The sequence below is a fragment of the Cibotium barometz genome, chromosome 1, assembly GCF_041138505.1.
Source record: "Cibotium barometz isolate CiBa-2024 chromosome 1, ASM4113850v1, whole genome shotgun sequence".
In the NCBI taxonomy this organism is placed as follows: Eukaryota; Viridiplantae; Streptophyta; class Polypodiopsida; order Cyatheales; family Cibotiaceae; genus Cibotium; species Cibotium barometz.
In genome coordinates, this window is record NC_141046.1 from 83,105,164 (window position 1) to 83,128,992 (window position 23,829).

At 43.5% G+C, this 23,829-nt stretch overlaps 2 protein-coding genes across 5 annotated transcripts in view; one reads left to right on the plus strand and one right to left on the minus strand.

Moving 5' to 3' along the window:
* The window catches only part of LOC147642518 (uncharacterized), a 206,749-nt gene extending 185,669 nt beyond the window's left edge, over window positions 1–21,080 (plus strand). For 2 of the 4 annotated variants that reach the window (XM_086807192.1, XM_086807218.1), the window contains 2 exons: window positions 840–1,163; window positions 9,298–10,128. In XM_086807192.1, the coding sequence (XP_086663318.1) occupies window positions 840–1,163; window positions 9,298–9,443 (470 nt within the window). In that variant the 3' untranslated portion in view covers window positions 9,444–10,128. Of the gene's footprint in view, window positions 1–839; window positions 1,164–9,297; window positions 10,129–20,448; window positions 20,517–20,786 lie in introns of those variants that run through there. The other 2 variants (XM_086807209.1, XM_086807200.1) reach the window with 2 other exon arrangements.
* On the minus strand, window positions 11,547–15,796 carry LOC147642519 (uncharacterized). Its single transcript, XM_086807370.1, has 2 exons — window positions 14,931–15,796; window positions 11,547–11,620 (listed from the first exon to the last, which is right to left on the minus strand). Exons 1-2 carry the CDS (start codon window positions 15,781–15,783, stop codon window positions 11,547–11,549), a joined length of 927 nt encoding a protein of 308 aa, XP_086663496.1. The 5' UTR covers window positions 15,784–15,796.
* Window positions 21,081–23,829: the final 2,749 nt, after the last annotated feature.

A 23,829-nucleotide genomic window follows, 5' to 3' on the forward strand; every position in this document is an offset into this window, starting at 1 on the left:
GCTATCAGATGTAGGCCAACAGGGTATCCTGTTATACATGATCAGCTCATGCATGGTTCTCATGTCCAAAAAATGCCTCCCATACATAGTAATATGGCCTACACCTGGATGTCCGTTCATTCACGTTACTCAACAAGAGGTTATCCCCTTGGTGGGAGAACTCTACAATGTCTACAAAGGGGCATATGGGGACTGTCCAACCTGTATCAAATCTCGTGCATAGGCTGATCTCTGAGGTGGGAAGTAGCATACAGCAATGTACAACATCCTAAAGCCATGCTTGCTAAATGCATGCACATGAAATGGGCCTCCTCATGAGATGAGAGATCTCATTGATATCAAATCCCGTGCATAGGCTGACCTCTCAGGTGGGAAGTAGCATATGGCAATGTACAACATCCTAAAGCCATGCTTGGCTGAATGCATGCACATGAAATGGGCCTCCTCATGCGATGAGAGATTTCATTGACATCTTACAAAAGATCACCAAAGCTATGAGACTTAGGTAATACATGAGCATGAGAAAATGTAAACAAAGTACTGGATAGTAGAAATTGAGAGTTTCTCGCGATCTTGTATCTTTCTGCTGTTTAGAACTTGACATAAAACTTAGCTTTTCTTACTTTTGGGAGTTTCTCCAACTACTTTCTCTGGAGAAAATAGTTTTTGAGGAAAGGAGGAATTCACTATAGAAAGGTTTTTTATATCCTTATTCCTTGGTTGACTTTTGCTTGTGGTGTTATGTTATACTTAATAATGGTGGCATGACACACATGGCTTTAAAAGCAAAGATCTGGAAATACCCATGTAACAAATGTGAAATGCTTGCTCTTTTTCAGGTGTTGTCTATTTGCGAAACTGCATTGGGTCCTGGCTAAATGGCACTAATATTTTCAACTTGGGGCAACAAGCTATGTTCAAAGTTGTCCTGAAAGATGACTCTGATACATCTTTAACTTCAACCACCAATTTCAGCTTCACAATGTATGTGATGGATTTAAAAGGAAAAAAAACTAAAATGAGGCCTAAGCTACTAACCACTAGTGAGCCTGGTTATGTGATAGTTACTTTCAACACTACTACAAAAGGGGACTTCCTGTTATGGATTGGAGATACGTCAAGTCAGATAAAAAAATCTCCATTTTTATTTTCTGTGCTTCCAGGTGTGTATATGTATCTTTCCTCTTTCATGATTGCATTTTGGAAAACAAAAAGCTGAATATTGTTTTTTTTCCCTGAAAGAAAAGATCCTTCCATTAGTTATCAAAATGCAGCCAGAACAGCTAATTGCATGACTCAGTCTCAATTAAGGGAGACAAGAAAATTAGATGGGGGCAGAGAGGGGCTCTTCCTCGCTGGTTGGCTGCTCTTGAAGGAAGGCTATCTCATACAATTCGGTTGGGGGAGAGTTGAGGGCCGCGGGGGGTGGGGGGGGGGGGGGGGGTGGGCGGGTGGGGAGCCAAACAGGTGGCTTGTAATGCCAAGTAACCTCGTTGTCTCTAACCTTGAGGAAAGGACTACTGCTCCAGATCTGCAGAAAAGCCTCTTGGGGTTTTCGTATACTCTCAAAGCCGCCTCGCAACTTCTCCCACTGGCCACCGAGGGTGTGTATGATGTCCGTCCATATGCTCTGGATGGACTTGGTGGGCAGTGTTTTAGTGCCTTACATGGCCTCTCAATACTACTAATTATCTCCCACCTCTTACAGGTGGCTTGTAATGCCAAGTAACCTCGTTGTCTCTAACCTTGAGGAAAGGACTACTGCTCCAGATCTGCAGAAAAGCCTCTTGGGGTTTTTGCATACACTCAGAGCCGCCTCACAACTTCTGCCACTGGCCACCAAGGGTGTGTATGATGTTCGTCCATATGCTCTGGATGGACTTGGTGGGTAGTGTTTTAGTGCCTTACATGACCTCTCAATACTACTAATTATCTCCCACCTCTTACATGTGCTTGTGGTACTCCTCCCTTCTGGGGCTGCTGAAAACAGGGTTGTCGTGAGAGAGGAGAAGGACGAGGCCCTATCCTGTCTCATATCCTAGGGCTAGTGCTAACTCAGAGGCCCAATCTCGCCATGGTGAAGAGACGAGGATCCGCCACCAGACTTGCTGCACCTTCGGACAATCCCAAAGGCAATGACACTATGACTCTTGTGGGTGTCCACACGTAGAACAGAGGGCAGACCAACCTCCAACTGCCAGCCAGGTGCCCACTACCAAGCTTCTGTGAGCTATCTACCAAAGGGAAAGAGTAATCTTGTGTGGCCAGAAGCTATCTCACAGTTGTTTCCAAACATCACGGAGGAAATGCACGGGGATGTCCTGACTCTGCCAATGCATGGGGATGTCTTGAGTCTGCCAATGTATTGTTGTGCCATGCTGGCATACTATCAACCTCTGGCATCTGAATCTTGCTGCCTAGACGGACTCTGTACTCAAAGAAGGGGATGTCGGGGGCATCCTCCAGGACAAAGGGATCGTGCCACTACCACTCCCCTGGATCCCATTGCAGCCACATCAGCGGTCGGCCCTCCCATAAATATAATCTCCACAATCTCTTTGGCCACTTGGTCGGGGGAGGGTTGACATCGTACCATTTGTGGTCATGACATTCTCACTCTCTGTAGAGTGTAGCTCCTGAGGTCCTCTATTGAGGGGGAAAACGGCTCAATCTGCCTTGTGGCCCAATAGAAAAAGTTATGAGGGTGCCTCCGTTTGCACCATAGATATCATGTCTGAAAACCCCTACCCACTCAGAGGGGGGGTGGATCATGGTCTGGTGCAAGCCACTCTAGAGGGATGGAAGAGTTGATGTCAAGGGTGAGCATGTCTTTGCCCTGGATCCCAACAAGGCTCTGCTCCTGGGCCTCTGGTGGGAGCTTCCTCAAGGTGAGCCACTCTCCAAGAGTCTGGGCCATTCCCTCGCTAAATTCCTCCCATGAGACGTGAGGATGGGAGACTAGCATGTGGCCACTAGGAAGGGTAATCAAGGGGTTCCAAACCAGTGGCTAACGAAATGTCTCCTCGCTGAGGGCTGGGAGCCTGGCGAAGAGCTGAACCAATGTGGTCCCAGGGTCTGAAGAGGCTGGCCACAAAGTGGTCCTTGAAGGCTGGGCTCAGGCAGCGGGTCCTCATCTGTGTGAAGATCCATCTTGAGCTCAGGGGCTAGGGACCGCCAAGAACTAGAGTGTGGGTGGACATACGGGCCATGAAAAAGTCCTTCCAAGCCTTACCACCTGTGAGGAGGCCTCTGATGATCACCTTACTCAGAAGGGTTGTGCTCTGCATAGAAGGATCAATAATGCCCAAGCTACCTCTCTGGCGAGGCTGAATGATGACTCTCCAAGCCACCTTGGCCCGTCCCATCTTGCCATCGCTACCTACCCAAGGAAGTGATGTCCCACATGGTAGTAGCGAGGATCTGGTTACTCTACTAGTGTGAGAGAGCCTGGTTGTGCTCCAGTATAGAAGCTTCTTCCGAATGCTCAGAAGGAGGGGGGCAAGTTGTTGCTCTGAGGTGATGAGCGCCAAGCTGGGGTAGGGGATGAGCTAGCCCAAAATTTGCAGGAATTGTGCCAGTTGATCTAAGCTCCGGAGCTTGATGAAAGATCTCAACTGCATCTGCAAACCTCCAGAGATTCTCCACATCTACGGAGAGGTAGGCTGTTGTGTCATCTACAAATTGTGCATTGAGGAGCTCCTCTTGAGATCTAATAGGTACCTTCAGGTCCTGTTGTCCGGTCTCTCCTGGGAGGCTAAAAAACTTCCACCACAAAAAGAGGAAGGTTGCAAGCGGACATCCTTAGCGAACTGAACGAGAAAGTGGAAACTTGTTGCCCCGAGTGCCTTGGTGGATCTGGACCTGATTGTGAGATGCCAAGGGCGGAGACACCTCAGATCCAAGCAGCAGGAAAACCCATCATGCACAGTCCCCTCAAGGAAGCCCCGATCCACCTTGTTGTAGCATTTCTCGAAATTGAGCGAAAGAATGGCCAAGTCCTTCTGCCGTCTGCCAATAGTGGTGGGCGCCTCCCAAAAGGCGAAGATAGTATCCAGGATGCTCCTATCCTGGATGAAAACTGTGCGCGCGCCATGGATCGAATTTGAAAAGTGGGGCTGCAGTTGACCACTAATGGTTTTGGCTAGGATTTTGTATGCTATTGCCAAGAGGGTGATAGGTCTCCACTGACGAATCTCCAACCTGTCACCTCCCTCTTTGGGGATCAAGTGAATCAAACCCTTCGCCATTCTCTTTGGCATAGATCTCGAACTCGTAATCTCATTGAAGGCCGTGCTGAAGCCGCCCTCCATGAGCTTCCAGTGATGAAGAAACATGCCCATTCTCACCTTGGAACTTGCCCCTAGGGAGTGCCTGTTTTGCAATCTCCTCAGAAATGAAGGGTGTCAACAAGAAGCTCCGGAGGCCCGGTGGAACCACCTCATGCATGTGCTCCACACCTCTCTCGCATCCTCTACCAACAAGGAATGGGGCTCTGCAGTGAGGGGGGGAAAGGAACTAAAGAAGTGGCTATGGCGCGAACCTGGGGCGGTTTGGAAACAATGGTGCCATGCGATCCTCTAAGCCCCCGGATGCCATCCCTCCGGTGGTGAGGCCTTGTCCACTCAAAGAAGTCCCATGTGCCTCTTTCTCCAGCCTGAGTCCTAGAAAGACATGTTGGCATGGAATCTATACTCCACTCTCCTCTCCTTTATGGAGTTGATCTCAGTGCGGGTTGTGGCCATCTGAGCCTCAATCCATGAGCTGTCTGGGGTGAGCTACATGTGCTAGGGTGAAGGGAGGCTAGGTTATGGCGGAGACTCCTCTCCCACTATCTAAACTTTGCTAGCCTGGTCTTTGAGTTGCCTCCTAGAGAATGCTGTTGATCTCATTGAGCCCAATATCCAAAGTCGTCGTTGTTGTGCCCTCATGAAAGGCCAAGCTTTCCCATACCTCCTCAATCCTCCTGCAAATCTATGTGTTATCAAGCTCTTGGGTATGCAGAGGCTATGTTCACTATCCTGTTGTCGCAGGGGATCCTCTAGAGAGAGGATGACAGGCGAATGGTCAGAAAAGATAGTGCCGGCTAAAATACCAACCAAACTGCCCCGTCCACAAGCCCACTCATCAACGTAGAAACGGGCCGTGCACTTTGCCTATCGTATATAGAGAATCTCAGACTCCCCTGACTATGCCCAAACTCCGGGAGGTGCCACGGGTCCTGTCCCCAAGCTGCAAGCACTACTCCAGAGACTCTATCTTGTCTACCACCTAGTCTATCCTCCATGGTCTCCAGCATATTGAAGTCTCCCCCCATACACCAGAAATCAGCCTGAGAGAGGTCTTGCCTAATCATGCTCTGGAAGTCTGCTCGACCTCGATGGAGTTAGGGGCATAAATATTGAGGAGGCCCACCCGGTCCTCCCAAAGTTTGATAATCACTCACTCTGGAAATATCGTGCTGGAATCCATGACCGCTGGAAGAAGGTGCTCACTATCAAAGATACATGCTCTACCTTGGGTCCCAGATGGGCCAAATGCGGGTGACCAAAAGGTGTGACTCCTGCCTTGCAAAATCGTCCCTTATTTGCAGATACCAACCAGTTGACAAATGATTCTCCTGAGAACGATGATGTCGATAGAGCCTCCCACTACGGCTCTCTGCAAGTCCTCCTGAAGGACCCCCACCTAGAATAGCATTGTGGACTGCCGAATCCTTGAATGTTCCATGAGACTATCTGCATCATAGGGGTCTACCGGGGTGAGATCTATTTGCACTTCCCTCTAGCCTGTGAGACTTGGGCAAGGGTTTGGATGGTCAGTAGTCAGAAACTGGCTTGGTGGGAAGACGACCAAGGTGTTCCCTGATACTTTGTGCTCCATGTGGACCCATTCCGCTATGGATCAGTTATATGCATAAATTGGGCTCCAGCTATCATAGGAAACGTATCTATAGGAGGGGGGGGAGGGGGGCAGCTAGTGATACATGAAGGTAGAGAAAGAGGATCACCTCCAAACTCCAGCGCACAAGCTCACCGTCCTAGTTACTGTGGCCTGATCCTCCAAGCTCCATTCGGGCCAAGGACCAAAAATGGAAGACAGTGTCTATGAGGTGGAGGTCTCTTAGGTGGTGAGAAAGAAAGAAAGATATATTAACGTCTACAAGAGGCCAAAGTGGCCTATGAGACAAAGTACCATTACATCCAAAACTCAAGGAAACTAAATGCCCCGAGTAGAAAATGAAAAGCATAAACTGAAAAACAACTAGCTATAACATGTGGCCAAAGAGGAAGTAGTGGCCTGATACAACTACCAGAAAAACGCATATCTAATAAGAGTGTGGAACTGGAAAAATGGTACGCTATGGGAAGCAGCTGAGATAGACTCATCCCATAATGTCTCGCATATGTCAATCCAGCATAGACAGGCTGAAGCGCCGAGGTCGTGCCAATATTGCCTGTATCCTCTGATAATGTCTCAGCTCGGCCAGCGGGTTGTGGACGCCGTGTTCTACATAGCTCTCCAGCTCTGTCCAGGGTGACTCCTCGAGGTGGCTGTGTGGGCCCAATCGACTCGTGGTCAACGATGCGTGGGGTTGCTGCTGCTCTGAAGAAGTCGGTAAGGGTGCACTGGCCTGTGTCTCGGACATGAATAGTGGAGGAGATAGACTACGGACTCTATTCACGTTGTGTTGCATATGCTCAGGGGGGGGGAGAAGATCACTTTGCCACTCCCCAGAGTGGCTGGTCTAGATTAGTGAAAAATGACATAGGCTCGGAGAGGAGCGGAAGTCCATTTCAAAAGCGTTCGCATCCACTGGTAGACATCTGAAGAATTTGTAGTCCTTTGGCAGTCTTGTGACTCGAGGAGGACCACCTAGAGACTATGGTGTGAGGGCTTTCACGGAGGCGGCAATGATTGTCATCTCTACAGGCTCCGAGAACTGATGAATCAGTCTGTGGACATAGCCTGCCTGGCTGTTCCTCCCAGCGTCAAGGGCTTCTTGTGGTCGGTGGGAGTGCTCAGGAGAGGCGATATGGGGCTTGGTGGGGAGCAGCGGAGGCTCCGGAGGGTAGGATGGGGAAGAGGCTAAGGGCGAGAGCGAGGGGAGAGGGGGACGATGGAATATTCTCCTGCTTCCAAGAAGACACCTGCTACTACTGCAGGATCATATCCTCCTTGGGGGGGGGGGTCCCAAATATTAGAAAGACTGGCACCGAGACGGCCGGTCTCTACGGCCGGTCTCTAGGCAATACCTAACATTGGGACCCTTTGCGGGTGGGTGGGTTCTCCACTCCAAACAGATGCTTATGCGAGAAATGCTCGAAACAGTTCTCTGACACGACCAAGGTGCTCCCCGATCCTTTGCTCCATGTGGGCCCATTCCGTTTTGGATCAGTTATATGTATAAACTGGGCTTCAGCTATCGCAAGTATCTGTAGGAGGGGGGGGAGAGGGACGGCTAGTGATACATGAAGGTAGATGAAGAGGATCACCTCCAAACTTGAGTTCACAAGCTCGCCATCCTAGTTACCGTGGCCTAATCCTCCAAGCTCCATGCAGGCCAAGGGCCAGAAGTGGGAGACAATGTCTGTGAGGTGTTGGTCTCCCAGTTGGTGAGAGAGTTGTATCACTTTTTCTCAAATTAGTGGAGGAGATAGACTCCGGACTCTACTCACGCTGTGTTGCTACCCTCAGGGGGAAGGAGAGGATCACTTTGCCACTCTCCAGAGTGGCCGGTCTGGATCGGTGAAAAATAACACATGCTCGGAGAGGAGCAGAAGTCCACTACATAAGTGTCGGCATCACTGGTGGACATCTGAAGAATTTCTCGTCCTTTGGCAGTCCCATGACTCAAGGAGGGCCACCTATAGACTCCGGTGTGAGGACTGTCATGGAGGAGGCAACGACTGTCATCGCTACAGGCTCCTAGAAGTGATGAATCAGTCAACGACGGACAGAGCCCGCCTGGCCGTTCCTCCCAGGGTCAAGGGTTGCTTATGGTCGGTGGGAGTGCTTAGGAGATGTCATAGGTGGCTGGGTGGGGGGCAGCGGAGGCTCCGGAGGGTAGGATGGGGAAGAGGCTAAGGACAAGGGCGGAGGGGGATCAAAGGAGGGTAGCATCAAAAGGGGAAGAGGGGGGGGGGGGGGGGGGGGTTGGTATATATCGAGGAATGAGGTGGGGAGGGAGGATGGGGGGGGTGGGGGAGAGGATCCTGTGGAGAGGGAGACGAAGGAATGTGCTCCTCCATTCAAGAGAACACCTGCTACTGCTACTGCTGTGCAATCATGTCCTCCTTTTGGGGGGGGGGGGGGGGGGGGTGGGGAGGATCCCAAAAATCAGAAAGATTGACACCGAACCACTCCGTCGGCGGGCAGTACCTAACATTGGGACCTTTTGGGGGTGGGTGGGGCCTCTGCTCCAAACAGATGCCCCTACGAGAAATGTTCAAAACAGTTCTTCTGACACGACCAAGGTGTTCTCTGATCCTTTGCTCCATGTGGGTCCATTCTGCTGTGGATCAGTTATATGCATAAATTGGGCTCCAGCTATCGTAGTAAAGGTATCCGTAGGGGGGGGGGGGGGGGGGGGGGGGGGATGGCTAGTGATACATGAAGGTAGATGAAGAGGATCACACCTCCAAAGTCGAGTTCACGAGCTCAGCACCCTAGTTACCGTGGCCTGATCCTCCAAGCTCCATGCAGGCCAAGGGCCAAAAGTGGGAGACAATGTCTGTGAGGTGCAGGTCTCCCTGGGGATGAGAGAGTTTTGTCACCTATCCATGAATGGTGGAGGAGATAGACTCCGTACTCTACTCAGGCTGTGCTGCTACACTCAGGGGGAAGGAGAAGATCACGTCGCCACTCTCCGGAGTGGCTAGTCAAGATCGGTGAAAAATGACACAGGCTTGGAGTGGAGCGGAAGTCCACTGCAAAACGTTAGCATCCATTGGTAGAATCTGAAGAATTTGTAGTCTATACTGCCCGGAATGTTTCATACTGCTGATTTCTCTTGCTTCACTTACTTCAGGAGATCTCTTCTTCTATCTCTTCAAGATTGCCATGATCTTGGAGAGCTTCCTTACAATCAGTTAAAGGTGTTTTATCATTGTTTTTGAGTAGTGTGTGTCTTGCAGTGAGACACACTCCTTTGTACATTTAATTAATAAACAAAACAGTGCTTTCACCAAAAAAAAAAAAGTGTGTTGTATAAGGGTCTGTGTATAGTGAATAGTTTTGTATCTCTTCAGTGCATGGTTTAGCATGGCTTATTCTCCAGACTATTTGGCTTTGGATCAGAATGTAAACATCAAGGTTTATCATACAAGAATGATGAGCATAGGAAGAAGGTTCTTTGTATTGAGCTTGGCAAATCTCTCCAAGAGCTATCTCCTGATGAACACTTTGTTCATGATATGTTGATTGATGATTTTTGTGGACAGTAAAAAAGAATGACAATTGTTGCATCCTGGTTCTCGTTTTGATATTCCTCACCCTTAGGTCTGACCACTGAAGAAGTTCTCAGAAAATGTTGCAATGGTCTTCTTTCTGGGCAAGATGCCTCTTTGCGAAGATTGACGTGGCACAATGGATAAAATCAGAATTGTAGGGAAATGTAGTTGATGGTGTGTATTGGGCTGCCAAAGGATTTTATGGGGTTCTTTTTAAAGAACCTAGACACAGAAGAGTAGCTTTGCTAGAAAAGTTGCCTCTCATGTTTGGCACTCCGTTGGTTTATGTATAACCATGGTCGGAGAACAAGGATTATGAAATGTCATTAAGCATAAATGCCCAGTGTGGGTCACAATGAAGCATTTACATTTCCGTGAACATTTGCCCATGTTGGCCATTGGGTAAGGCCATTTGTCCTCCTCGACGTGCTGAAGATGGAAATCATTTTATGATTCTCTAGGATACAACTAAACATGTTGTTCCCTCACTCTCTATCGGAATAAAATGTATTAATGATGGACAACTTGGGGTTGGCCATCATAACTATGAGCTTATTTGGGGCACTTTTGCTGGTGCATGCTTTAAATGTAAACAGTTTGGATATTTCTCCAATAAATGTCCTACTGTCATTCATAAACCACCAGTTGTGGCCCAGTCCCTAATGGCATCAGCTTCACCTTCTAATTCTCTTACAAATGTCATTCTTGTGCGGCCCTCTACTTTCTCTAAGTAGCAAGAAAACTAAAAGGCTCATTGCCTATAGTTAATCAACAAGCTTCCACCAGTAAGGTTGTGCCATTTGCCAAGTCTAAAGGGAAAAGTATAATGGATTAGGATTGTTTTATTGCCTTGAAAAAGACTTTCAAGGCACCTTTGTACAAAACTCGTAATTGGACCCAGACTCAAGAGAATGTAGCTCACAATGTGGATTCTTTAGTAGCAAATGTTCTCAATAGAGTGAATCTCGCTGCTAATGCGGTCTCACATAATTGGGTGCAAGTTTGTACTGGAGGTACTCAGCTCTTTGATAAGCATGATGTTATTTGGAATGTATTGTGGGATCCGAGGGGTCTACGCATATGGATGAGAGTTAAATCCCCTCATTTCTATGTCATGCATATAAGATGCTTCCAATAAAGTGTGTAATGTACAGGGGATTTTCAATCCTCATAAATGGATGTACATATGATGAGACCAAATGTAGTTTGTTTGCAAGAACACAATCAGCATGAGTATGGTGGCCAGTTTGGCCATTTTGCTGGATATGACAATTCTGGAGTGTTTCTTTTCTTTTGCGACATGAACTAGAGCCAGTATTTAAATATAATGATTCGTTGGGCCGATGTATGATTGTGCAATGTATTTTGTAGGGTGAAATTTTTCAGTTTGCATGAGTGTTATGTGTAGCAATCTTCCCATGAGCGGCAAAGGATTTGGAATTTCTTCAATTCCTATTATTGGTTGTCAAATGCTTTTGTTTATGGAGATTTTAACAACTCTCCACAAAGGGAGGATAATACATCTGGCTTTTCTCAGATGTTACATGTTGAGCGTTAGGCTTGGGACAATTTCATTCTGCAAACAAATGCCTTTGATCTTTGGCTTTCTACCATGGCTGAAACTCCAGGATTCACTTATCGCCATAATGCTCTCACGCAATATTGGGCTAGATTGGACATATGGTATTTGTTACATACTCGATAGTATGACTCCTTTTCAAGAGTATATGCATTCAGTTTGCAAAAGTGTATGCATAGCAGTCTTCCCATGAGCGGCAAAGGATTTGGAATTTCTTCAATTGATATCCTTGGTTGTCAAATGCTTTTGTTTATGGAGATTTTAACTACTCTCCACAAAGGGAGGATAATACATCTAGCTTTTCTCATATGTTACATGTTGAGCGTCAAGCTTAGGAAAATTTCATTATGCAAACAAACGTCTCTAATCTTTGGCTTTCCACCATGGTTGAAACTCCATGATTCACTTATCGCCATAATGCTTTCACTCAATATTGGGCTATATTGGACAAATGGTATTTGTTACATACTCGACAATATGACTCCTTTTTATGCAAGCTTTGGGTTGATCATATCTGTCTAATCATTCACCACTATGGTTGGCTTTATATTTTCATATGCCCTTATGGGAACCTCCTCTACATCGTCAGAGACTGTTACACATAAATAACAGCTATCTTTCGATTGATGCCTTCAGAGCTTTAGTACATGATGCCATTTCTCTGCTTTCTACTCAGTTATTAGATGATGTTGACACTCCTTGGTTTCGTTTTGTTCAACGAATGCAGATAGTCATTGCTGACTATGGCAAGTACTATGTTGTTGATGCCAAGCAAAGAGTTGAAATGACTAAGCAACAAATCCAATCACTTATGTCACTAAACCATATGCAAACTCTTACACAAGGTCAACAAAATGTGTTATGTGAAGCCAAGGTGTGTGACTCTGTGAATCAACAAAGAAAGATACAGAAATGGCAAATCAGATCAATCCAAATAAATTTTCAAAAGCTTGCATGTTGATAGGCAAAGACACAAAATAATGCCCGTTAAGAAATTTGACATCCACAAAAATGGAGCTTACAACTAATGTGTCAATCATTATCATTACATATTTCAAAGTTCATCTCATGTGGATTCTGAGGTCCATATGCTCAAAAAAAATTCATAAATTGTGTGCATTCCATTGTTGACAATGAATCTGCTTTCAGGCATGATCTCCCCTTCACTAAGGAAGAGTTGACACAGGCATTATCTGGTATGGGATGTTGGAAGTCACTTGGTTGGGATGGTCTGGCGGTTGGATTCTTTGTTGCCTTTTGGGATGAGCTTAAACTTCCGATCTTGAACATGATTAATGTTGCATGGGAAAGAGGATATATAGCTAATTCTTGGAAAAAAGGCCTTGTGACTTTGGTACCTAAAAAAGCATTGGGACAATCCTTTAATGATTGGAGACCAATCACATTGATGCCAGTTATCTATAGCTTGCCAACTAAAATACTTGCAAATCGTATTGGTGGTCTGCTTTTCCATGGTTTGCATCCACAACAATATGGTTTTGTTCTGAGAAAGAAAATGATGGATAATATTGTTAATGTATATTTGGCAATGGAATATGCCAAATATACTTCTCAGGATGTTCTTGTTATGCAGGTGGATGTGGCTAAAGCTTTTGATACAGTTCAATGGGATTACATAGCTGAGGTCATGGCTGAAATGGGCTTTGGTTGTAAAATGCAACAAATTATTTTCTAGTTATATCGAGAGAGTATTGTCCCATGTTTTGTTGGTCGTGATCTTTCATCGACGTGGACTTTGGAAAAATTTGTGCGTCAAGGATGCACTCTTAGTGCACTGCTCTATGTGATTGCTATGCATCCACTTTTGATGTATATGGATATTTTAACTGCACAAGGGCAATTACATGGTTTGCATTTTGTGACCCAAGCCTATGCAGATGATTTTTTCGTCATGCCTAAAAATGCTCCAAATTATCTTAAGTGCATCATGAGAACTTTGGAATTGTTTGGTAAAGCAGTTGGACTTTCTATCAACTTTTCTAAGTCTAAACTGCTTCTGTTGACTTCTTACGACTAGCATACATCAAGGTAAATTATTCCAACAAACCACCTGGTTAGACATCTAGGATATCCACTAGTATATTGGAAGCTTTCTACATTGCCTTTACATGTGCATCTCAAAATTGTTCTATCAATCATGATGGCCTATGTGCAATGTTATTTGCCATTGTTAATATGGCATAAAATTGATATTGATTCTTTTATGTCTGATGCCTTGGAATTGCTATGGAAAACCAAGCATCATATGAGAGCGCTACGTCTTTTGAGACGGTCTTTGGTTTGCACTCCTAAAATACATGGTGGATTAAATATACTTAAATTGCATTATCATCTCTTAGCAAGAAAGGCCACCATGATTCCCACTTTCTTTCAACTTCGACAGCCATGGGCCATAATGCTTGTGCAAGCATCTTGCTTCTATCAAAACTAGAGCTTATGGCAATTTGCACATTTCTCACTGGGAAGCAGCGCTTAGTAAATTTGAAGGACATTTCTCATTGGGAAGCAGCGCTTAGTAAATTTGAAGGAAAAATTACAGGATGTCCTTATGCATCTTCTCTTCTTCGTGATTGGAAATTAGCTATGTCTTTTGTTCGCTAGCATGGAAGAGATGTGTTGACTAGGAATCCTTAGAAAGAATCCATTGGTCTTCAGTGCTTCCCCGACCACTTGCAATACAGGGACCACGAAAGGCATGCCTTTTGGCCTCTATTGGCGTTACTACTATTGCGGATGTTGTCACAAATGATGTATTTGCGATGACTTTCCCACAAGCCTATCTGAAACACAACTTGGGTTTGCATCACAAGCAACTATGAAAAACTATTACTATGTTGTTGCGGCCTTTTGAACCCATCCCACCCTTGGATGATCAAGACAAACTTCATGTGATTGGCAACTTGTTGGTCATACCAGCTCTCTTCAATTAAATGCGCCTTTGGCAAGTAATGTGTACAAAGTGTTTCTTCCTTCACCCTGGATTCAACCTCATACTGATGCTTTATGGAGCTTGCATAAGACTACAAAATAGTGGAAACAAAGACATCGAAAAATTTGGGGTTGTAAGCTCTCTCAAACAGTATCTATTCTTATGGAGATGCCTTGTGGGAATACTTCTAGTTTCTACTTTTCTACCAAAACGACATATCTCATGATAGATGTTGTAGATGTGGACCACACACACACACACACGCGTATATATGTATGTATGTACATATCTCGCTCTCTCTACACATATGTACATGTATGTATGTATGTACATATCTCGCTCTCTCTACACATGTATGTATGTGTAGAGAGAGCGAGATATGTACATACATACATATGTGTGTGTGTGTGTGTGTGTGTGTGGTCCACATCTACAACATCTATCACTAGAAATGTCGTTTTATATACATATACGTTCATATGTGTATACACTTTTCTTTTCTTTTTTTTTTTGGTAATGTCTAGTGCAGTATATTTATATGTTCACAAATTTACAAAGATGGGAGATCTCCATAAAGGAGAGGAACCCAAATGTCAGAAACATAAACAGAAGAGCTCTATGCAAGAAGCATCCATTTCACCCTCATGGCAGGCATCATATAAGGATTGCCGCAATGAGGCTCTGAAGAATTCATATGACTGTTGATTCAGCCTGCCCAAGTATGCCATGTTGTGCTCACTCCAAATTGTCCAAAGAGCCCAATATCTCACCCAGAAAAGAAATAGTGAGTATTGGGACAAAGACTGCAATAATCTGCCAAAGAGCCAAAAATGTTTCCCAAATCTGTGACTCGGGAATCGGAGCCGAAGATAGCCTGAAATTCTGGTGAGGAGGGTCCTGGAACAAGGACATTGCCACAGCAGATGAAGAAAGGTTTCTGAGGGAGCTGAACATCTTAGACATGTGGATGGTGCAATGTGACGTTTGGCGAGTGTGACCCCAACTGATAATGTGCCTGTCAAACATCTCCAAAGAAAGAGTCTTTGCTTCAGTGGCATTTTACACTTCCATAACATGCTGAGATTCTTCCGCCACCAAGAGAGAGGCTTTCTCATATGCCACAAAGAATTGGCATGTTGCTGAATCCATGGGGGAGGCTGAAGAAGCCTGTAAGCTTTGATGGAGGTCAAGGCTGGAAGGGGAACAGGATGAGTGCTTGCAGTAGATGAGCACAATTGCCAATCCAAGAGCCTGTCTGTGTCAGCCATAGTTGGAATAGGTAAAAAAGGAAGCAATATTTCAGCAATTTTCTTCCATATTGGCCTATGATGCATTCCCAGTGCATAGGTAGCAGTGGCCCGAGGAAAGGATAAGACATATCCTCGATCATCCACCACATCATGTATGTACCTAATTCCCAGTTTCATAAGATTGTATGCCCGAACAGGTTCCTGCAAGGCAAGTGGAGTGTCAAAAATGGCACTCCAATGAATACTTTCCTTTCTGATGGAGTTCATCCCCAAGCAATTACGAGGAGCCCATTTGACCTTAGAGAGAACTTGTTTCCAGTCAAGTATTAAGGCAGTGGAAAAAGGACAGCTAGGTATCCTGCCTTGAAATCTCCCAATAACAACCTCCCAATGATCCGTAATCCAATGACCATAAGCTAAAGTCCTCATGTTGACACACATGGACGCTAACATACAAGTCCATGGCTGTTGTTGGCAGAAGAAAGTGTGCAACATAGTAGCCTTCCTTGCAAGTACATGATATCTTATATTAAGAATATTGAGTCCACCATGCATCTTTGGGGAACACACCATTTCCATCTTCATCAGTCTCAAAGCTTTAACAGCAGATTTTGTCTTCCATAATATCTCCATAGCTTGAGACATAAAGGCTGAAATATCCCTGGAGGACCAATGCAATAAAGGCAAATAGAACTGAACATAAGACATCACTATGGATTGCACAATTCTGAGCCTGACATGAAGAGGCCAAGTAGATATCTTCCAGTATTCCAGCTTACGATGGAGTTTTTGGAAAATCCATTTTAGTTGCTGCTTTCTAGAGATATGCCATCCAATGGGATATCCCAAATGTCTGACCACTTCTGTGGAATGCACCACCTGCCCCGGCCAAAGAATAGAATGCCAATCACATTCTTTCAGGGGTAGCAATTTAGATTTATCAAAATTAATATGCAATCCAGCTGCCTGTCCATATAATGAGAGAGTGGCCATAAGCTTGCAAAGTTCCGTAGGAGAATTCTGTGGCATAAAGAAGGAATCATCTGCATATGCTTGTGCCAAGAAAGGTTTAGCCCCTGGGATTTTAAGACCAGTCATCTGTCCTGAGTCTGTTAGATGATCAAGATACATCAACAGAGGATGAGTGACAATTGCATAGAAGAGAGCACTAAGAGGACAGCCCTGTCTAACCGATCGACCCAATATCCATGATCGAGACAAATGGCCCCCAAGAATGCATTGAGCAGTAGCGTCAGAGTATAGCCAATAAACAGCATTTGCCATCTTGGGACCAAAGCCCAACTTTGTCATAATCTGAGAAATGAAATCCCATTGAACATTGTCAAATGCCTTAGCAATATCCACATGCAATATCAGCACATCCTGACGAGAATACTTAGCATATTCAATTGCAGTCAAGGCATTGGATATATTGTCATGGATTTGTCTTCGCGGCAGAAACCCATACTGATGAGGGTGAAGGCCTGCATGGAGTATACCATGAAGCCTATGCACTAACATTTTGGCAATAAGTTTGTAAATTACCGGCATCAATGTAATAGGCCTCCAATCAAATATGTGATCACACAGATGGTTTTTGGGCACAAGCTTGACTATGCCATGTTTCCAAGAATGCAGCAATTGATTTTCTTGCCATGCGACATTGATCATTCTCAAGAGGACCTCTTTCAAATCATCCCAAAAAGAAATGTAGAATTCCACCGTAAGGCCATCCCAGCCAGGGGACTTATATTTACTAAGGTGGAACAATGCATTATCCAGTTCTGTGTGAGTAAAAGGCCATCCCAGCCAGGGGACTTATATTTACTAAGGTGGAACAATGCATTATCCAGTTCTGTGTGAGTAAAAGGCCTCTCCAAAGCAAGAGCATTATCCGGCTCAACTATTGCAGAAACATATTGGAGTAACTCAGTCCTTGCATCAATCACTTGATTAGATGGGAAAGGAGGGGCAGAGAATAATTTCTGAAAATAGTTGTGGCATTCATCTTGGAGATCCAAAAAAGAATGAGTCCAAGAACCATCCAACTTCCTAACCCTCAAGCATGAGTTTTTCTTTCGAGCAGCATGCAACCCCTGAAGAAAGAAAGCTTTTGATGAGCAGCCCTTGTCCATGAGGGGCTTGATTCTCGCCCTTATCTGCCATTTGTGCAATTTCCTCTTATCATTAGCAGAAAGTTTTGATTGAGCACGTGATAGGTAATCCTTTTCTGAATCCGTAAGTGGCCTAGATTGGGAAAACTCAGTCAATTGTTGCACTGTCTCTTTTGCCCCCCTAATCTCATTCCTCCATTCAGTCATATGCCACTTGCCATACTCCCTAATGACATTTTGCATACGAGAGACAAAGCTGTCCCAAGCAAAATTCATGTCCTCCTGGGCATGCAATAGCAAAGGATGAATAGCAAATTTAATCATCTGCCGGAAATATATGTGCTGAAAATATGCACTGTTGACATGCAACAATCTACTCGGGAAAAGTGGCAAATCATCCAGAGGCATGCCAAGCTGTAAATTCATCCACAATGGAGCATGGTCTGACAATCCCAATGAGAAGTCTATCAGTAGATGAGGGCTGAAATCTGCAAATTGTTGTGGATAAAACAGATACCATCTGTCCAGCCTTGCCCAATATGTGGTAAGTGCATTATGGTGAAAAGTATATCCAGGGACCGACCCTTGAAGAAGTAGCCATAAATCTTCAGCCTGCACAGAGAGAAGCATGTCATCCCATTTCTGCCTTTCCAAAGATAGCATATGAGACCGTTTTGTGGTGTTATCCCTAGGCAGAGGGGAATTATTAAAATCCCCACAGATGAATGCATTGGATCTCCATGGATATCTACATATAGAGTCCCACAATGTGGCCCTCATGGCCGAGGTCTGGGAGGCATACACTGATGCAAACTCAAAAATATCACCATTGACATTACATTGTATGACAATCCATCTGCCACTGCTGTCATTGAAGGCCAACTGAGGCTCCAACTCATGTCTCACTAGTATGCATACACCTGAATAGGTAGCGGTACCAGCATAATATATATCATAACCATGCAAAAAGCCATGATGTCCAGCCATGGAGTGCTGATTGTGCTCTTGCAAACAAACAATATCTGGCTGCATTTTATGTACATAATTCCATAGAAGCCTCCACTTTGAAACATTGCACAGGCTCTGTACATTATATGTAAAGCACTTAAGTGTTTGAAGCATAAAAGGGGTATGTACAAAAAAGTGAGGATGAAAGGAGAACTTCAAAGAGGCTAAGCCTCTGCCTGCATAGGCTGCATGCCTTCACTACTCATGTAGGACATAGCATTTTCCCCCTCCTCTGAATCACATATGGGGATGCCTTTCTTCAAGACCCCCACCCAATTTTGAAGGACAGGGGCGGAGGCTGAAGTAGAAGTCTGTCCTGGCGAAGGAGAAGAAGCATCCCATTGACGAGATTGAAGAGGGCGTTGCTTCAGAACAACTACCTTCTTAGGTTGTTGGAAACCATCCTGATCAATTCCCACAGATTCATTCAGCTTCTCTTTCCCTTTATCTTTTCCTTTTCCAACAAGCAAGTGCACCTGATTAGCTGATTTTGCATTTTTGGCTGCATTTGTATTTGCTGCCTTAGCTTGCAAATTCTCATTCTTTTCCCGGGGCTGAGGTGGCAAAGCATTTGGAGGGGGCTGATGGAGAACCATCGGGCATTCAGAAGCTAGATGCCCAAACTTGTGACAGGTAAAACAAGCACCTGCAAACACACCCCACTTCAATTCAAAATACTTTTTGCCCAATTGCACCCCCTCAACTTCGACTGCAATAGAAGGAGGGGTAGGTATATCGGTGTCCCAAAGTATACAGAATCTGTTACGGTTTCCCATGGGGCGTGGAGGACAAATAACCTGTCCCAAAGTGGCAGCCAGGCCAGGCAACTCTTCACGCATATAATCCGGAAAGTTTGCAACCTCAACCCATACTGGGCAGTGGTGCCGTATCAGGCTTTGGTAATCCTTGTTGGGGGACCATGGCATAGCATGCACCATTTGCCTCCCATAAAACAGCGGAGAAAACTCAAGAAGCCTCTGTTTGCATGAAGCATCTGATAGATGCACCTCATAAAAACCTCTGGAAGCAAAGTATACTCCTTCTACAAAGCATCCTCCAAGGATGGATTTGATCCATTGTGCAACATCACTGGCTGCGGGAATTCTTCCTGGAAAGAATATTATGACCGCAGTTTGAGAGAGCTTCCTGAGGGGATTCACAATGGACGGCAATTTCAACTTATAGGTGACCTCTGGAATGGGTTTGCCCCATTCTTGGCGAGACTGTTGGAAGTCATCTTTAAGAGTGTCATATACATATTGAGCTTCTGATGTAGATTCTTCCTGCAACAAAGGAGGCTCTGATAAGCGACGTTTCGCATCTGTATTTCTTTCTTTCCTGGCATATGTACAGACGTCCATTCCTTGAGCCATAATCAAAGCACGCGGGAAAAGGAGAGAAAGGTTGTCGAAGAAGGCAGATGAGATATGTGTATACACACACACACACACACACACACACACACATATATATGTACATGTATATGTGTGTGTGTCTATGTATATACATACATACACATACATATACATGTACATCATGTACATATATATATATATATATATATATATATATATATATAGAGAGAGAGAGAGAGAGAGAGAGAGAGAGAGCGATGAGGAAGTGGGGAGGATTCAATGTTACATCAGATTTTAAACGGAGTGGAAGGGTAGGTTAGCACCCAAGTGACTTGAAGGAGAAGAAGTGTTGAGACACATTGCACTGGCCCCTTAAGATTTTGAGTCACTCACATAGAATAAGATTCCGAGTTAGCAATGACATATATTTTGGACCCCCCCCTCCCCCCCTCTGACACCAAGTCAAAAAATGTGGCATTTGAGAACTTGAAGGGTGCCAAAGTTATTTATTTATAATCGATGGTCCATATGCAGGCTCCTCACAAACGTTTCAATGATTAGCTCACATTTGCAAAGGCCAAGAAAACATAACTTTTGTGAGAAGCATACTAGTAAAAACTAAAATTTATCATATTCTATTTAAAGATGAAAAGTCTTGTGATTTTGTTGAATTGGTTTGACACCATAACCTTCACATTGTTATTATATTGCATACAAGTTAACATTCAATTTACCATGTCTAGGTGTTGGTTGGAGGTATTTTCATTAAGAAGCTTCATTCATTTTTGCGCATACATTCTCTTGAGAGATTTATATTGTCAAAGTTGTGTGAAGGTAAGGAACTTTGCACAAGTTTATCATCAATAGGAGAAAGATATCGAGAAAATGACCTTATTTTCACAAATCTAAGGAACATAAATGCAACTCTCTCCTCAAAGTTTTGAAGTTGATAAGTTTTTCCTATAATTTATAACAGATGAGAAAATAACCTTATTTTCACAAATGTTTCTTAATCTAATGAACATAAATGCAACCCTCAAAGTTTTTGAAGTTAATCAGTTTTTCTTCAAATTGTATACAGATGACAAAATGAGTGACTAAAGTAAAGGCTTGATGGTGGACAACATGGTACTTATTGTGTAGAACACAAGGCCCATTTTTTTCAAGTTATGACTCAGGCTACTTTGCTTTCTCATGTTTCTCAAACATGTCTTCTATTAGTTAGGTGCAATTTTGTACAATTTTTGGCTTTGTAACCTATATGTGTGTATATCTTGGGGTATGAGGAGTTGTTCTCAAAGGGTCTTTTGAAGAAAGACTTTTGTAGGAAATTTGAATGCTTGAAGTTTTGTTTACTAATAAATCTTATGCAATCTCTACTTCGCCTTAGTTTCAACAACAATTATAGCCCATGCAACTTTGTGGCCCGATATTTCAACATGGGTGATAGATTTGGGAAAACATGTGGAGGGATGCTTTCAAAAAGTTCTTTAAATTTAGAAAACTAGACTTTGATCGTATTTCGGCGGCTTATGATTAAAAAGTTAGAGCCTTCAAATATTGCCTCATTTTAGACAAATCTAAAAAACAAATATTACTTTTTTACACTTTTGAAGATGAAATCCCAAGCCTCAAGGGGGTGCCAACATGCATATGCAAGGAGCAAGCAAACATCAAATTCCTATACTTAGGGAGAAGATACTTCCTTTTGCCCTCACTTCGTAGAGACTTGGATATTTTTGAAAACTTAGTGATTATTTTTGGGATTTTTGTATGTCGTGAAAAAAGAAGTGTTTTAATAACTTAGAAAAGGTGACACTTTATTTTTTCTACTTCTTGAATTTATGATATGGCAAGATTGTGGCAAAGGAGCTCTTTGTAGCCCATATTTCTGCTCTTTTAATTTCCATCTACTTAATGCTCCCTTGTTTTTAGTCATAGGCTTTTTCTAAATAACTTATTCCTTGCATTTAGGCTCCTCTTTGTAGTTAATTGTCTCTTACATGTCCAACTAATTAGGTTGACAAGATTATGTACTTCCTTGGTTTTTGATTGATTACTCATCATAATGATGCCCGTTTTCATTGTTCATGCTTGTCAAGTTTACGTGATCTTCCCATATTCAATCTCAAACCAATACACGAACTCTACCCTCATATAATAACTAGCCCATTTTCATTGTTCAGGCTTGTCAAGTTTACATGATCTTCCCATGTTCAATCTCAAACCAATACACCAACTCTACCCTCATATAATAACTAACACCTTTTCAATGATATGACTAATGCACAAAGTCTACCCTAACTAAATCTTAATTGATGAACATGATTCCTCATCCTTGAGCGCTGCTATCCAAATTGATATTTTGATCATATTCAAAGTGAAGTTACTCTTATACCTAGTTAGATTTAAGAATCCCTTTGAAGTAAGCTTGTAGATCTCTTCTTTTATGTTCCTACTATCTTTAGATTCTTTAACTCTAGAGAGCTACAACTAATATCTTTAGATCTTTACTTTTATGTTCCTAGTATCTTTAGATTTCTCAACTCTAGAACTACAACTACTAGACAATAGGATTATATAAAGATTCTTTTAATTCATGAATTTATGCAAAGAAAAACTCTCCCAATTACCATCTATTTTTTGTTGTATGCTCATTTTCTTCTCATTTCTCCTTATTTTTTCTTGTGGATTTGATAGAACATGTCTTGGGTGACAGGTCCATAGTAGCGATTCACAATCATTAAAATATCTTTCCATCTCAACTACATCGCAAGGCTACCTTCACCACACCTTTAGAATCATTTTTTGTGTCTCAGTAGGGACCTTGACCTCTATATCTAGGTTTTATTTGGTATTCTTGACTCTGTACATGAGTACCATGTCCCCTACCTTCATGGATTTGTCCTTAAGTTGGTCATCAAACCAATGCTTGTGTCGTAGTTTTTCAATCATAAATTAATACGTGGATTACAATCTTTTCTCACTCACTTGCTCTAAGGCCACTAACCTCTTTGTAAGGGGGTTTCCCTTTAAGATTATGTTATCACTATAATTTAGAGGCTCATAACCAAGTGTTCCAGTGACATCAAGCCCGAATGCAAGAAGCCAGAAAGGTGTATTATGTAAATAGCCACCTTATTTACGATGGAGTGGGCCCATCAAGCGTAGTACATATCATGCTCACAATCACTTTTGGATGCCTCTTACCATCTTGGTGAGATGGTTCATAACTTTTTTTTTGTGCTCTTAGCTTGGCCATGTCAACTTTTATGCACCATAGGGAATTCTTTAAACAAGAACTCAACCACTTCATTTGTAAAGTGTGTATGGCTCAATCACTCTCACTACTTCTAGTGATTGAAATGAGTAAATACATTTTCATAAAGGAACTTGGCAATAGAGATTCTGTCAACTTTCTATGTAGCCTTGGCCTTGGACCACTCAATGAAGTAGTGAGGTGACCATGATAAAGCATGCTTGGTTCCCTTTAGAGATTCAGGGCTATCAAGATGCACAAAAATCTAAGCCTCATTTTTTAAAATAGTGTTGCAAGATTAGTGGGGTTAGGGGTATGAAATCCTTCTCTTGAACCATGGCAAATCTTTGGTATTTATCGTACATTTTGTTGCATCTCCAAAGGATGTACAAGGCAACCATAGTCTAGCCTTGAGAACCTTGTGGCCTGCTATCATGTACCTGGTAAAGTGTCCTCTGCATATGCTCAAATGGGCTTACTCAAGAATGGTCATGAAGTCATCTTAGTGAATACATTCCATCATGGTGACATTGAACCATCTTATAAAGCATGTTCCACTATCAATAATTGATAGAGGGCTACCTTCTTAATGAGGCATCTAGCTATATCTTTTCTTGATGGGGTTTATTGAAAATCCATTATCCAACCAAGAAGCAGGCAATATCATTTTGATAGATGGTAAATGTCAAACAATGAAGCGCCAAAAAGATAATCTTTCACTAGAGGGATTTCTCCATTTGGAATTCTTGAAAGGTGGTCAACCAAGGACATGCAATGATCCCTTTCTCACTATGAAATGGTGACGCTAAAGTCCAAAAGAGATAGTAACCATCTATGGTGAGATGATGCACCCCATGGTGTAAGA

Coding starts and splice junctions, on each gene's coding strand:
- LOC147642519 (XM_086807370.1), bottom strand. CDS start 15,783: ATGCATGGTGGACTCAATATTCTTAATATAAGATATCATGTACTTGCA. Junction 11,621..14,930: donor ACCATCCACATGTCTAAGAT/GTTCAGCTCCCT, acceptor TATGTGTAACAG/TCTCTGACGATGTAGAGGAG.